At 43.2% G+C, this 16,779-nt stretch overlaps 1 protein-coding gene across 1 annotated transcript in view; it reads right to left on the bottom strand.

Annotated features, from left to right (window-relative positions):
• The window catches only part of LOC129816555 (titin-like), a 176,349-nt gene that overhangs the window by 44,130 nt on the left and 115,440 nt on the right, over positions 1–16,779 (bottom strand). The window contains 30 exon segments of the mRNA XM_055871143.1: positions 146–448; positions 541–1,128; positions 1,231–1,527; positions 1,632–1,829; positions 1,992–2,096; positions 2,211–2,798; positions 3,032–3,319; positions 3,427–3,717; positions 3,825–4,112; positions 4,269–4,574; positions 4,670–4,972; positions 5,170–5,472; positions 5,724–6,011; positions 6,175–6,480; positions 6,579–6,881; positions 7,499–7,798; positions 7,895–8,170; positions 8,278–8,580; positions 8,692–8,991; positions 9,229–9,513; positions 9,650–10,150; positions 10,263–13,217; positions 13,458–13,751; positions 13,877–14,176; positions 14,282–14,563; positions 14,661–14,966; positions 15,042–15,347; positions 15,526–15,825; positions 15,980–16,261; positions 16,386–16,691. Coding sequence (XP_055727118.1) covers positions 146–448; positions 541–1,128; positions 1,231–1,527; positions 1,632–1,829; positions 1,992–2,096; positions 2,211–2,798; positions 3,032–3,319; positions 3,427–3,717; positions 3,825–4,112; positions 4,269–4,574; positions 4,670–4,972; positions 5,170–5,472; positions 5,724–6,011; positions 6,175–6,480; positions 6,579–6,881; positions 7,499–7,798; positions 7,895–8,170; positions 8,278–8,580; positions 8,692–8,991; positions 9,229–9,513; positions 9,650–10,150; positions 10,263–13,217; positions 13,458–13,751; positions 13,877–14,176; positions 14,282–14,563; positions 14,661–14,966; positions 15,042–15,347; positions 15,526–15,825; positions 15,980–16,261; positions 16,386–16,691 — 12,051 coding nt within the window.

Here is a 16,779-nt window from a genome sequence, read left to right as displayed (position 1 = left end):
ATTATATACAATTCAAATGTATTTATTTACATTTTATTTAACCTTCATTATTTACCAGGTAGGTCAATTAAGAACACATTCTAATTTACAATGACGGCCTGGAATAAATCATTTGTTTTGAAAATGACCCTTTGTGTTTACTTACATACAATATCCTTTGTCATCACATGGGCAGATGGCTCACTTGGTTCCCCAAAGCCAGCTTTGTTCTCTGCAGTTACTCTGAATTCATATTGAACACCTTCCGTCAGTCCTTGTACTTTGTAACGTAAGTCAGAGACTGTTTTCTTCGATGCTCTCACCCATCTCATTCCTCTTCTCTCTTTCCTCTCAACCTGATAACCTCTAATATCACTTCCGCCATCTTTAATTGGCCTCTTCCAGAAAATGGTGACAGCATTCCTGCTGACATTGTCAATCTCTGGGACTCCGGGTGGGCCTGGTGGGCCTGGAGAAAAGGAGGAGCAAAATACATTAACAATGATGTGGAAATAATTACTGTACCGTCAATAGAATATTCTAAATATTCATGCAGCTTACCAAAGCTGTCAACCATTTTGACTGGGCCGGATTGTGTCCCATCACCAGTGCCATACTGGTTCACTGCAGACACACGGAAGATGTACTCATTGCCCTTGATAAGCTTGTTTGCAACAAATCTGCAATCAAAGATATTTTCAGCAAGTTTGGTCCAGAGAAGACGGCTTGTTTCTCTCTTCTCCAGTGTGTAGGATTTGATTGCGCAGCCGCCATCCTCTTCTGGTGGCAACCATGTCAATGTGCACTTCTCAGCTGACACACTGCTGGCTTCAATGGGGCCTGGAGGTCCAGGGACATCAAGAACCTTGACCTTAACATGTTCTTCTCTGATACCGAAAGGATTGCTGGCTGTAATTGTGTACTCTCCAGTGTTCTTCCTGCTGGCATATTTAATAGACAACGTTGAAGTAGTTGGAGTGCTTGTGATTTGGACAATATCTGAGGTCTTGAATTCTCTTCCTGCCTTGGACCACACAGCTGTAGGTGGAGGTTTGCCAAGGATCTTGGAAGCAGATACCACAATGGTGTCCCCAGCTCTGACAGAGACACCTTCCTTCATGTCTGGATCGATAGAGATGCTTGGTGGTTCTGTGAACAAATGAGGAAGATAAATTAGGCTACTTTCCATGTCCTAGTTTAGAATGTATTTTATTGGCTTTGTCTTGAAGTAGTAAAAAACAAATAACATACCATACTCATCTTTGCAGATAAGGGTATCCGTTTGCTCTGAAGGAACACTGATTGCGCCAGCTGCATTCTTTGCTCTGATTCTGAATTCCATGCTGCTGCCTTCTGTCAGGTCTTGCACAGTAAACGCAAGGCCTTGGACATTGATATGATTTGCTTTCATCCACGTCTTTCCTGGCAATTCCAGTTTCTCAACCAGGTAGCCAGTCAGTTTGTGTCCACCATCGTACTTGGGTGCAGTCCACATAAGTGTTACAGTGCTTCTGGTTACATTGATGACATCAGGCTTACCAGGAGGATCTGTGGAGGAACAAAAAATCCAGTAAGTTAGCAAGATAAGAGAATATGTTGAAGGATATGATATCAATAGGACAGAAAGAGAAAGACAATGAAACAAAACTTACCAATTGGATCAAGGGCGATGACTGGTTCTGTTGCCCTGCTTGGCCTTCCTAAACCGGCCGCATTCATTGCCATGACTCTGAATTCATACTCCAGGCCTTCAATTAGTCCAGTCACTCTGCAGTCCTTTACCCTAATAGGGGTCTTAGTGGCTCTCTTCCACATCAAGCTGTTCCTTTCTTTGTATTCGACATGATAGCCTGCAAAGATAATAATAATAATAACAATACATTATTATTTACCATTCAGCAAATGCTTTCAACAGTAATATCAGGAATAATTCATTGTCCATGTCCATGTCCATTTTCCTTACAGTCCATGGAAATTCTATGGATTACTAAAAATACTGTTTGCATAATTACCAGTGATTGGTGAGCCTCCATTTTCTTTAGGTTCAGTCCAATTTAAAATGGCCGACTCATGGCGAATGCTCACAATCTCTGGTGGTGCAGGTGCATCAGGCACATCTGGTGAAACAAGAATGTTTTCAGTTTAGTGAAATTATCAATCAATCCTCAGTCCTAATAACTCTTTCTTTCAAACATTTTATTTTATATTTTCAATGTATGACAAGAACTCACTGAATGGGTGCTGAGCCACCACTGGGTCAGATTTGAGGCATTCTCCAACTCCATATTTATTTTCTGCGAACACTCTGAAGATGTATTCAGTACCATCATGGAGCCTGGTAACTCTCATAGTATTCTTCTGGATCGCAGATGCCACAGTAGCCCACTTGTTGGCCGTTGATTGCCGCTTCTCCAGAATGTAGTTGGATATTTCAGTGCCACCATCATCCTTTGGTGGACCCCAATCCAGAGTGATTCCATCGGCAGTGATTTCATCAAATTTGAATGGTCCTGTTGGAATTCCTGGTTTTCCAACCACCTTTATCTGCATCTTTGCTTCTTTGACTCCTGCAGTGTTTCTTAGCAGGATTGTGTAATTTTCCGCATCACCTCTCTGGCAATCACGGATGAGCAAAGTTGTCAAAGTAGGTGTAGATTCAACTGACATTCTTCCACTGTCTCCCAGAGAAACATGTCCCTTCTTCCAGATGGCTGAAGGAGCTGGTTTGCCAACAATAGGTACGTTGATACGGACTGTGCTTCCCTCCTTGGCAACATAACACAGATCTGGGATGCCACTCAAGTCACAATCAGGTGCAACTGCAAGTTAGGAACACAATGCTTATTAATCTATGAACCAGATAAAATTATAAGTGCAGTAATGTAATGCTAAAATAGAACACATTTATGCTAGAAATATTAGGAACAGTTAAAAAAAAACTTGAAGATTACCAATAGATATACCTATCTAAAATGGCCATGCATTTTGTCGCCGGTGTATTTTATGAGTGGTTTAATAGCCTAGCTAATTAACACTGGACTTCTGGACTTACCGATTTGATCTTTAGCGATCACAGTGAGCTCCGAAGGTGGTCCATCTCCAGACTCATTTATTGCTTTCACCCTGTAAGAGTACTCCTTTCCTTCTTTAAGTTCAACCATCATATGTGACATGACCTTTCCTTTCACTAGCTCCGTATACTTCTCTTCACCTTCCTGAAGCTCCAGAAGATAAGCACTGATGTGACTTCCACCATCACTGATTGGCTTTTTCCAGCCAATATGAATGGAATCTTTAGTGATCGACAGTGCCTTAAAATCTATAATTGCTCCAGGTAGTTCTGAAATCAGATAACAAGGTCATTTGATTATTAAAAATCTAACTAACAAATGACATTTAACATCTAATAGTTAAAAAAAACAAATAATCACATCCAATAAACCATACCTGAAGCTCTTACAACTCCGGCAGTCTCACAACCTTCTCCGATACCATAGTTATTTTCAGCCAAGACTCTGAAACAGTAGGCCTGTCCAGCTTCCAAGTTAGGAATCCTGAAAGTAGATTTGGGGCATTCGGCTATGACACAGGACCATGCCTTTCTCTCTGCAAGACGCTTCTCAACAATGTAACTCTTCACTGGGCTTCCTCCATCAATCAGAGGAGGATCCCAGCCGATGGATGCATGGTTCAGAGATGTTTCCTTCACAATTAGATTCAGTGGTGGACCAGGAGTATCTATAGAAAAAATTATACATTATATTATTTTATGGCATCATGTAGTAGCTAAAACCAAATTCTGTTTCTCAAAATAATATTATCTCAAGACAAGAATCATAGCCTACCTAGGACCTTGACGACGATAGTGTAAGACTTCTTTCCGCTCTCGTTTTCAAGAGACAAAACGTATTTGCCAGCATCATATCTGTTGATATCCTCAATGTACATAAGGGTATCCCATTCGGTCGTTTTGATCATGATTCCTGCTCGTTCTTTGAGGTTGGCATTGACCTTGGTCCACACCACCTTGGGTGGGGGACGTCCTATCAGTGGCACATAGAGTCTCATTGTGACTCCGGCTCTCAGGACCAGTGCCTTGCGAAGGTCAGCATCCAGCTCAGCATCAGCGGCAACTACACGTTAAAATAGAAAATAGTAGAGAGTTACACAAGACATGGATGTATTTTAGTTGAATAGATAGTAGTGCATTACATGCTTATTTCCAATTGTGTGGGCTACTTAGATTAGTTCTGCACAGACTTGAGAGTTTTATGATAATGTTGACGTACTCAGGATGTCTTTGGCCTCGTGTTTCCCAGGAACTTCACTTGGCTCGCTGTATCCGATCTTGTTCACAGCAAAGACACGGAACACATATTCTGTTTTATCAATGAGACCAGTAACCAGGAACTTGGTTTCTTGCAGATTTTTGGGCACATTGCACTTTGTCCAGTGTTCTGCATCAGCTCTCTTGCACTCGACAAGGTAGCCAAAGATTTCACAACCACCATCGTAAGCAGGCTTGGTCCAAGACAAGCTAATGGTGCTGTGTGTTGAGTCGACAACTTTAGGGAAAGCAGGTGGTGCAGGTGGATCTGAAGATGGAAGAGCATAAGATAATGTCAGCGAGAAGTGTTGGGACATGTAATCCTTAATGATTTTAGTGAGCAAATGTTGTAGTAAAACTTACACACAGGATCCACGGCAAGGGCAGCATTGGATGCATCACTTGGTTTGCCAAATCCAGCTTTGTTCATGGCAATCACTCTGAACTCATACTCAGATCCCTCTGAGAGCTGGGCGGCTTTTATGCTCCTGTCAATCACTGGTTTACGGTTGACTTTAGCCCAGTTGAGCTCTGACGCTTCACGTTTCTCAACCATGTAACCCAGAATGGTAGCTTTACCATCATCAGCAGGCGCTTTCCAGCTGACAGTCATAGAATTGGCTGTAATGTTGGTAATAACTGGTGGCTCACTAGGACCAGGAACATCTGCAAATGAGAGCGAGAAAGAGAGAGAAGGAGAAGAATGAGAAAACATTTAAACATTGCACAAGCAGAAGAAGTTCCACTGTTTCCAACTCAATTAAACTAAAATATTATATATATATATATATATATATATATATATATATATATATATATATAAAAATATACAAATGTATATTCAAACATGTTTGAAATATTACCATATGGATTCTTGACCATGACAGGGTCGGTGAGGATGGGGTCCCCAATACCATACTGGTTCTCAGCACTGACCCTGAACTGGTATTCATGGTCCTGCATCAGTTTATCTACTGTGCAATCAGTCAGTTGACCATGGATATTGGAGGTGACCAGAGCCCAGTTCGCTCTGCTGGTTTCACGTTTGTCAATGATGTAGTTGATGATTTCAGAGCCTCCATCTGCAACAGGTGGCTCCCACCTCATCTTAATACGGTCCGCAAACACCTTGGTGACTTTCACTCCGGCTGGTGGGCCTGGTTTGTCTAAAGAGAACACATAGATTATATTACACATCAACATTGATTCTGAGTATATTCATATTTTATTCTGTATTCTCTTGCAGACCATCACAAACACATTCATATACATTACACTAACATATCTCAAGCCGTTATAAAGAGTTTGAGTATATACAAAAATAAAATGTATTAGCATGAAGCTACAACATCAGTTTGGAATTTGTGCACAATAATAAAGACACATTTAGTTTAACTGTTATTATAATTTCACATACCTAGAACCTTGAGCTTAATATTGGCATATTTAGTGCCATTGGGATTTTCAGCTAGAATAGTGTACTCTCCAGACTCCTTCCTTGCAACAGAGAACAATTCCAGAATGTGTGTGTGTCTCTTCTGTGTCATCTTCATCCCCTCAGCCAGTTTCAATGGAACACCATCTCTCTTCCATGTAACCTTGGGCAGTGGTTTTCCAAACACTACTGCATCAAAGGAGACATTTTCTTCAGCCTTCACTATGATCATATTCTTCATGTCCACTCCCAGCTCGACCCTGGGGGGAACTGGAGAAACAAGAGAACATCACATCAAGTAAAAGGTCTGTGTTGACCATGCATCCACATTTATTTTGAATCATTTTGGGATTTAAAAAATTGCATTTAGGCATTAGATGGATAAAAAAAATAAAAAATGTTTTGTCAATGTTCTGAAGGAGCAGTGCCTTACCATTCTCTGCAAACACTGGAATGGCATCTGAGATCTGAGAAGGCAAGCTGATGTTGATTGCTGACTTGGCGAAAACTCTGAAGTGATACTGGGCTCCCTCCTCCAGGCCAGTTACAACATAGTCTTCTGTTTTGACGTTCTGGCAGTTGGCATTGCAGCGAACCCATTTCTCTACTTCTTGACCAATCTTCATGTACTCCACATAGTACCCAATGAGCTTGCTACCTCCATCATTTTGTGGGCGAGTCCAAACAAGTGAAACAGTGCTCTTTGTCACATCCATTACCTCAGGTTTACCAGGTGGATCTAGAATAAGAAAATGACAACAGTTTTAATTGACAGATTGCAGATTTCAAAGCCAGTGAGGGACACAGTAAGCCGCACATCACATGCTCATAACTTACCGATGGGTGTTCTTGCTGTGACCCAGTCAGTCTGTTTGCTTGGTTTACCCTGGCCGGCCTTGTTGAGGGCAGACACCCTGAATGCATATTCCAGACCTTCCATTAAGCCTGTGCAGTTGTATTCAAGTCCGCGGACAACAGACTCATTTGCTCTTACCCAGAGAAGGCTGTTCCTCTCTTTGCGCTCAATGCAGTATCCGGTAAGAGGACTGCCACCGTCCGTTGACGGGGTCTCGTAGGACAGAGACACTGCTTCACTCTTAACTTTTGTGATACACAGATTTCTGGGCTCGTCTGGGACATCTGGAATTAGAATATGGAGTTAGTTTGCAAGATTAACAAACATTTTGTAAAACTAATTTATTGTACATAATGTACATTAGAATATTGCCTAGATTCAATCAGATCAACGTTAACAGGCGACAGTAGACACCCGCATAACGAATGTTCTTGCGATGGGGGAGGTGGAACTGCATAGGAGCCGTCAAATCAATGAGAAGCTGCTCTTGCGATCATTGTCACAAAGCCACACCCGCCCCACTCGCGTTAGATGTTCAGAACAAGAAAGTGTAGGCTATATAGCAATAATTACAAAATAATTAGGTTTTCTATCAACGAGGTGTAGATTACATCTCACATTCCAGTGTTTGAACTTGTAAACCAGGCTGCATGGGTTTGACTCCATGCAGCCAATGGCGATGTCCACTTTGGGTATAATACCAGGAGCGACTTGTGAAATTGACAGCTATAACACAGTTCCACTTTGGACACCGTCAAAACAACCACTATGCGGATGTTGGATAAAGCGGCTCTGATTGAATCGAGGCCTAGATTACTTAGAAAATCATAATTCATTGTACAATAGGCTTTATTGGGGTGGTGGGGGGGACCATGCTTATACTTTGTCTTGTTTAACTCACCGAAGGGATATCTAGCGATACTTTTCTCTGAATAGATTGGCTCTGAGATGCCAAATCTGTTCTCAGCTCGGACACGGAAGCCATACTCCATTCCAGGGGTAAGCTTGCCAACTCTGTAGCTGGTTGTGGTGCATGAGCCAGAAGCTATGACCCAGTCTCCTCTGCTCACATCACACTTCTCAATGACGTAGTTAGTGATGTTGCTTCCACCATCCTCACTGGGTTGGTTCCACTGGAGTGTGCAGGCATCAATATCAAGCTCAACGATCTCCAGGGGAGCGTCAGGAGGCCCTGGTTTATCTGTGCGATGAAGACATGTACCAACAGCATCCATTTAGGCTACGCATTCTGGCAGTGTATTAGTCGACTATTTAGAGTTTCCTCAATAAAACTTACCCTGTACTATGACTCTAAGGATCTGGCTTATTTTGGCGGTGCTGTTCGCAGCAGAAAGACTGTAGTAACCACTGTCCTTTCTCGAGACGTCTTTCATGATGAGTGAAATGCAGTTAGGAGACTTTTGCACCATGAGACGATCAGATGTCAACAGATCATCGGCTCCTTGCCTCCATTTGCAGAATGGTGTAGGTTTTCCAGCCACAATAGCATCAACTCTCATTTTCTCTCCTGCCCTTACTGTGACAATATCAGGCATGATGATCTTTGGTGCCACTAAAAAAGAGAGGAAAATATGTTCTTAAAATGAGGACTTTTTTGAATACCAAACTAAATCCAGACAAGGTAATTCTGGGATTAAAAAATATATATTTGCGACTTACTCAGCTGCTCCTTGACTTCAAATACTCCCTCAGCTTCTCTTGCCAAACTGGTTCCAGCCACGTTTCTTGCTGCAACCCTGAACTTGTACTTTGTGCCCTCTTTAAGTCCAACGACTACAATGGTTAAGTCTTTAACAACGGAATATGGTGTCCATTTGTCTTCAGGTTCGCCATCCTCTTTGTAATCAACCATGTAGCCATTGATCTTAGCTCCACCATCCCTCAAAGGTTTCAGCCATCCCAGAGTGGCAGTGTTCTTTGTCACTTCCAAGACATCCATCTTCTTGGGTGGATCAGGTTCACCTGTTTAAAGAAATGTGAGATTTATGTGAATCAAACCACAAAACAATAAAATCCACTTACACTACCCACTATTTAATTATAATATTAGACATACTGTAACAGTGCACTTACTTATAGGATCAGTTGTCAGGTAGGCTTTTGGAGAGTCTTTAGGAACACCAATGCCATATTTATTGACTGCCATAACTCTGAAGTAGTAGTCACAGCCAGGTGTGAGGCCGGTGACTTTGAAGCTTGTTTTCTTCAAGTCGTTGATACAATTTGACCAAGTCTTCTTGTCGAGTTCACGTTTCTCAACGATGTAGTTCTGGATTTGACAGCCACCATCATTATCTGGAGGGAGCCAAGACAGCTGACAACCGGTGCTTGTCACATCACAGACCTCAAATCCTCCAACAGGTCCAGGAGTATCTGTTCAACAAATGTAACATCAATATTGGATACAGTCCATATAACAGTACAAACAATTATACTGTAATCAAACAGTACAAACAATTATACTGTAATCAAACTAATAACATTAATTTGACATTGTAAAGAATTAAATGTACATACATTTTTTCTTGTTTAAAGTCTTTCACAGTGAATAGTTCTCTGTCATTCCACAGACTGACATAAAAAGTGAAAGGATAGACCTCAGTGACTTACCCAATACTTTAACACGAACAAATATAGCTTTCTCCCCAGCGGAGTTGGAAAGTGTGAGAGAGTATTTGCCGGAGTCGTCCCGAGTGCTCTCAGGGATCACAAGGAAGGACATAGTATCAATCTGATCTACATGCCCTCTCCTGGCCACATTATCAACACCGAGCTTCTTCCAGGTGACTTTGGGCGATGGTCTTCCTCTGATAGTAGCGAAGAGCCTGATGGGGCAGCCTGCTCTAACAGTGAAGCCCTTCCTTAGACTGGCATCCAAGTCAATCTCTGGTGCCTCTGTTAGTGGGTGAGAGAAGGGGGAGAACATACATCAGACATAAAGAAATCGTTATAAAATATTAGCTATAAGCTACAGTTCTATAACAACTGGATTTGTTTTCGTCTAGGCTTATATCAAGACGAATTTATTTACCGAGGACCTCCTTGGGGTTGACAGCCTCTTTGAGTGTAGCAGGACGACCCCAGCCGACCTGGTTCTGTGCAGAGACTCTGAATTCATACATCTGCTTCTCATTCAAGTTTGGAATGGTGAATTCTGTGTGCACCAGCACACCAGCACCGGTGTTACACTTCTTCCAGCCCTCTTCTTTCTCCTTACGTTTAGCTTCAGCTTTAGCTTTAGCTGCAACTGCAGCAGCTTCATCCTCAGCGTCTTCTTCATATTTTTCCTCACCTTCTCCTGCTGCTGCTTCAGGCTTAGCTTCACCTTCAGGCTTAGCTTCATCTGCAGGTTTATCTTCAGGAACAGCTTCAGCTTCAACCACTTCAGGTTTAGGTTCAGGTTTGTCTCTCATTTCAACCATGTATCCAATGATAGGAGCACCTCCATCATAGATAGGCTTGGCCCACCCAAGAGTAATGGATGTCTTGGTGCTGTCAATCACCTTGAAACTGCCTGGAGGACCAGGAGTCTCTGGAATCAAGGAAAACAAAACGTCTGCATGTTAGTACAGCCAACAGGGAAAGTCCATAACCAATAATAATAATAATAATAACAATGTCTCAAAAATGCATAAATGCTGTACCAATTGGATCTTTGGCTGCTACTGGTCTGCATGGTTTGCTTGGCTCTCCCAGTCCAACTTCATTTTCGGCCTTGACACGGAACTGATACTCGTGGTTGGGAATTAAGTTGCTGACTTTCATGCGTCTCTCAGAGATGGTACTCTTTGTGCATGGCACCCATTTGACAGCACGCTTTTCTTTCCTTTCCAGGATATAACCAGTGATAGACTTTCCACCATCATTCTCTGGTGGGGCCCATACGACTGTCATTTCCTCCTTGCCGATCTTGGTGATCTCTGGTGATTCTGGTGGTCCAGGTCTGTTAAACTGAGTCCTAGCTGTGACAGGTTTGCTCTCCACTGCGGGACCTGTCCCCATCTTGTTTTCTGCTCTGATGCGGAAGATGTACTCATTTCCTTCTACTAGTCGGGTAACATTGCAATAGTTGGTGACAAGTGAAGCAGAGTATGTGGACCAGACCATTCTTCTTGTCTCACATTTCTCAATGATATAGCTATCAACTTCACATCCACCTTCATCTTCTGGGAGATCCCATGCAACTCTACATTTGTCTACTCCGATTCCAGACACCTTCACGTCTCTCACAGGCCCTGGGACATCCAAGACATGAACAACTGCGTATCCAGTGAAGGTTCCAGCAGAGTTTGTGGCAGTAACAACGTATTTTCCGGTGTCAGTACGTTTGGATTTGGTCAAAAGGAATTTGGAGTAATCTGTGCCCGTTTCAATACTAACTCTGGGGTTATCTCCTGTGGCCCTGTCCTTCACCCACTTCACCTCTGGTTGAGGCTTTCCTCTGAGTCCAGCCTCAATTCTGATAGACTCTCTAGCTTTAACCACAAGGGCTCCAGCTAACTTTATATCAAGCACTGGTTTCTGGATCTCCTCTTTAACAAGTACATCACCAGTCTTCACCCAGTCACTTTCCCCACCTTCATTGCATGTCTGCACTCTGAACTGATAGGTTTGTTTTTCCACACACTTGTCAGCCATGAAGAATGTACTTGTAATCAGATCCTCGTGTAATGGCACCCATTCTGCCGCTCCTGCTTCTTTGCTCTCCAAAGCGTAACCAATGTTGGGGCTTCCACCATCATAGTCTGGCCTCCTCCATTTCAAGAAGACAAAGTTCTTACCCACGTCGGTTACGTGGAAGTTCTCTGGCTCACCAGGCGTGTTAATGGGATCGATGGCAAGGGTTGGTTGTTTTGTCTCAACTGTAGGCCCAGGGCCGCATTTGTTCGCAGCACAAACACGGAAGAGATACTCGTGGCCCTCCATGAGTTTGGCTTTAACCATGCGGTTAGTGCAGTCAGATGAGATCATTGACCAAAGCCTCACACTGGGTTCACGGCACTCAACAATGTAGTTTGTAATCTCAGAGCCTCCGTTATCTACAGGGTTCTCCCAGGACACCATACAAGAGTCTTTGGTCACATAGGTGGGCTTCAGATTCTGACAGTGTCCAGGTCTATCCAACACATTCACAGTTATTGTAGCTTCAGCTTCACCACTGTAGTTGTTAGCCTTCAAAACATACTTTCCATGGTCTGCTCTGGTTGCCTCTTTTATTCTCAGTTGAACAACAGGCAAGTTCTGAGTTAGTGTTGTGTGCTTGGCGGTTTCCAAAACGTCTTCACCCTTTTTCCAGATAATCTCTGGATCGGGTCTGGCTTTCACGTAACCGATGATGTTGATGTTATGTCCAACTCGGACAGTCAAACACTTACGGCTTGTGGCATCCATCTCAATCTCTGGAGGTATCATGATGTCTTTGGCAACCACCGATCCAAGGCATTCTCTAGGCTCTCCAACTCCAATCATATTTACAGCACTAATGCGGAACCTGTACTCTGAGTGTTCTTCAAGGCCTTTAACTCTGTAAGCACACTGCTTAATGTGACCATCCTTGTTGATGATCTCCCATTCTCCGCCAACTTTCTGAATTTCAATAATGTAGCCCATGATTGGACTGCCTCCATCTTTGTTGGGCTTAATCCAGACTAGGTCTGCATTTTCCTTACTGTAGTCCTTGATTCTGGGGTTAACTGGAGATCCAGGAGCTTTAATTTGACGAAAGGGTTTTGCTGGGTCTGATATGGCAGAAGGTCCACTGAAACCAGCAATGTTTTCAGCGAAAACTCTAAACTCATACTCATTTCCCTCAAAGAGACCAAGTACTCTGATTCTGAGATCCTTACAGGGTGTCGTGTTGACACGGATCCATTTACCGCCTTTGTGTTTACGCTCAACTATATATCCAGTGATTTGACTGCCTCCATCAAACAATGGCATGGTCCACCCAACAGTGAGAGCATCTTCTGCAATGTCCCATGTGTTTGGTTTGCCAGGATGGGCAGGGGGTTCAAACGTGTGTTGGGCGACAGTTGGTGCACTTTCAAGAGGAGCGCCGATACCCATTTTGTTCTCTGCACGGATACGCACAACATATTCAACACCGCTCTGCAAACGAGAGATCTTAAGCTTTGTAGCTGTGCTACCAGAGCTCACACCTCCCCAGGTTTCCTTCTTAGCCTCTCTCTTCTCAACAATGTAACCTGTTACAGGGCTTCCACCATCATCCTTTGGAGAACGCCAGTCAATAAGCATGTACTCAGGAGTAACCTCAAGGACATTGATTGGTCCAATGGGAGCAGCGGGCACATCAAGAACGGTCACATTCAAAGCCAGAGTCTTGGTTCCTGCAGGGTTGGAAACTGTAAGAATATAGGTTCCACTGTTGGTTCTCATACACTCATTGATGCTGAGAACTGTTGAATAGTTGTCACTCTCAATCTTAACTGCGCCTTCGGGTACAATTTCTGCTCCGTCAATGGACCATTTGGCAGTAGGCGCAGGGATGCCTCTCATGATAGCAGGGAGTCTGATTGTGCTTCCACATTTCACAATGATCCCTTCGATCAGCTTGGCCTCAACTTCAACGATTGGAGCCACTGTGAAAAGATGGAGAAGAAGATGTAGGTTAATTGTTATAATGTGTTTGATGATGGCAATTATGTTGTCTACAAATCAAAACATATATGGGCGGTTTCCTGGACACAGATTAAGTTTAGTCCTGTAATAAGAATCACTTTCAATGGAGAATCTCTATTAAACTTGCTTTTTAGTATACAACTAGGATTAATCTCTGTTGGAGAAACCAAACCATTAAGTAAATTTATAGCAAATCTCACCAAGCTTCTCCTGGCAGAGGACGGGGACAGTGGTGTCTGGTCTACTCAGTCCGATAGCGTTCTCCGCTCTCACACGGAATCTGTAAGTCTTTCCTTCCTCGAGACCAGTAATGTGGCTCTCAGGGATGCTGACGGTGTTCCATTCATCCCACTCTCTCTCTCCTTCCTCTTGGTACTCAACCAGGAAACCTATGATGTTGCTTCCTCCGTTGCGGTCAGGCCAGTTCCACACAAGCCAGACCTCCGTCTTGTCGACATCTACATGGTGCAAGTCCTTTGGTGGACCAGGTGGGACTGAAAATAGACCACACATTAGATGAGATGCGATTAGATTACAGATGTCAAGTTAGTTATCAAGATACCACGTACATAACAATACACCCGTAGGTCTTAATGTATTTGGTTTGATTGATACTCACACAGTGGATTCATGGCTTTGACGGCTTTGGTTGTTTCAATGTATTCACTTCTGCCGAACTGATTCTCAGCAGCAACGCGGAACAAATATGATGTTCCTTCCATCAAGTGCTTGGCCATCATGCTTCGTTTCTTAGACGAAGAGCACACTGGCACCCACTGTGCGGCTGCCACATCTTTCTTCTCCACAACAAAGTTGGTAATACGTGCTCCTCCATTGTCCTCGGGGTCTTTCCAGGAGAGATAGGCTGAATCGCTTCTCACCTCTGAAACCCTCAGGTGCTGGATTGGACCAGGTTTGTCTAATAGTGTAAAGAGTAAAGAATAACATAATTATAGCAACCCAGCATGCTAAACACTTTACATCTGTCTTCATTTATTTCTGAAAGAAATGAAAAATCCCTTACCCAGGACGAGGACTGTGCATGTGGCAGTCTTTGATCCAGATGAGTTTTCAATGTTCAGAGTGTAGTCGCCACAGTCAGAACGGGCACAGTAGCGCATCTCCAATTTGGATCCTAGCGGATTGATCTCAATGTCAACTCTTGTGGGGACGTCTTCGTCGTTCTTCTTCCATGTGACTTTGGGGAATGGAATTCCCTTGATTCCAGCAAATAGATTGATATGGGTTCCGGCCATGGCTTTCAACTCACGAGGCATACCGAGTTCAACATCCAATTCAGGAGGTTCTTTTGGGGGTAGAAAAACGATATGTTATAATTCAGTTTTTTATTTCAATGATAATGTATTACCGAAATTGTGAAAAATATTTTAATGTAAAATTACCAAGTCTGTCTTCTGCCTTCACTGGATCTGTGGTGTATGCGGGTTCAGATTCACCAGCGAAGTTCACAGCAGTTACTCTGAATCTGTAATATTCTCCCTCTTCCAGGTTAATGACCTTGAACTTGGTTTCTTGGCAGGAATCAGGAGTCTGATTCACCTTCTGCCACTCCTCTCCAGCTTTAGTGAACTCAACGAGATAGCCGAAGATCTTGCCCCTGCCACAGTCCTTTGGTGGCTGCCAAGCCAGTGAGACAGACTCTTTTGTCCAATCTAAAGCTTCTGGCAGCACAGGGGGGCTTGGAAGCACTGAGGGAAGAAACAGTTGATTAAATTTGATAGAAATTTTGTAAAGTATTAATTTACTTTTGCATAGTCACTTACCAATTGGATCTTTGGCAAAGATGGGCTTTGATGGAGGGCTGGGGTCACCGAGACCCACAACGTTCTCAGCCATGACACGGAACTCATATTCACAGCCCTGGAGGAGGTCTGGAACAAAGTACTCCACTTTGGGGAAGATGCGGTCCTTTCCGGATGCGCGAGTCCATCTATTAGTCATGGTCTCCTTCCTCTCAATGACATAGCCAGTGATGGGCTTCCCACCATCAGCAGGTGGTTCCCAAGTCAGAAGGGCTTGATCCTTATAGATCTCCTTTACAATGGGCTGTTTGGGTGCATTTGGCACCTCTGTAAGGGGACAGAGAATTGATCAGTTGTAGCAAAATGCATTCATGACAAAATATAGTATGGTTGCATCCCATATGGCACCCTATTCCTTACTTGTCAAAAGTAGTGCACTATATAAGGAATAGGGTGCCGTTATGGACGTAACTTATATATTCTCAGTATTTATCTAATAGCTTACTGAAGACATCCTTAGCCTTTGTCTCGGCAGACAGCAGTGGGTTGCTGATGCCGTGGATGTTCACAGCACAGATTCTGATGATGTACTCTCTGCCCTCAATCAGCTTAGGTACTTTGCATGTTGTCCTGGTGCAAGCTGTTGTCACCGGCATCCAGAGGTCTCTGTTTGTGTCTCTCTTTTCAATGGTGTAGTTGGAGATGGCACATCCACCATCATCCAGAGGAGGGTTCCAAGAAATCACCATGTAGTTCCTGTAGACCTCATTGAAGACCACTGGGCCCTCTGGAGGCTGGGGGCGATCTGAGAGAAAATATTTGCATTTTATCATTAATCATCTATCAGATATGGATCAATCAATAGTCAATAATCAAACATATTTTGATTATAAGGGTTAATTAAAAGTGACATTAGGTTTATCAATAAAGAACAACAAAGAACACCCTCACCAACTTACCAACAACAGTGAGACTGCAGATTCCTTTACGTAAGCCGACAATGTTCTCCACAACTACCTGGTATCTGCCGCTGTGTTCGCGTTTAGCCTTGGGCATAGCCAAGCACAGTGTTTTACTAGTGTTGGTCATTGTGACCTCCTCATCTGCTTTCAGCTCTTCCTCGTTCTTTGTCCATGTTATTGTAGGTGCTGGCTTTCCAGTGAAGCGGCCTTGGAGGGTGCACACATCTCCCACACGCACAACCGGTCTGTCACGGAAGTCCAAGTCGATCGTTGGGGGCTCTGAGGATGGAAGAACAAAGAAGTGATGTTTTCCATAATTTTTTTACTTTATAAAAAAAAATAACATTCACCAATATATTTATAAAGATTTAGAATGACTATCTAACCCTTATTCAACACGTACCAAGTTCTTCCTTGACCTGGATTGGCTTGGTGCAGAAAGAGTGCTTTCCCTGACCAATCACGTTGACAGCACTGACACGGAATTCATAGGTGGAATTCTCTTTGAGACCTCCCTTTGTGAACTTCCTATTCATCAGCGTGTCATCAGTATCGATCTTAGTGAAGTTATCCTTTCCAATCAGACGAGCTTCAAGCACATAACGTGTAACCTCAGAACCACCATCGTACTTAGGTGGTCTCCAGGCCAAACTGATGGAGTCTTTGGTGATGGCTGTGATTTCTAGATCCTCAGGACGCTCAGGAACAGCTAGCATGGAAAAAGGACACAAACATTCCATCAGGCCCAATGGAATATTATAAATAATTGCTGGATTTGTATACACTTATGTTACATT

This window comes from Salvelinus fontinalis, chromosome 19 (assembly GCF_029448725.1).
Source record: "Salvelinus fontinalis isolate EN_2023a chromosome 19, ASM2944872v1, whole genome shotgun sequence".
Classification (NCBI taxonomy): domain Eukaryota; kingdom Metazoa; phylum Chordata; class Actinopteri; order Salmoniformes; family Salmonidae; genus Salvelinus; species Salvelinus fontinalis.
This window is presented reverse-complemented; position numbering and strand designations above follow the sequence as displayed.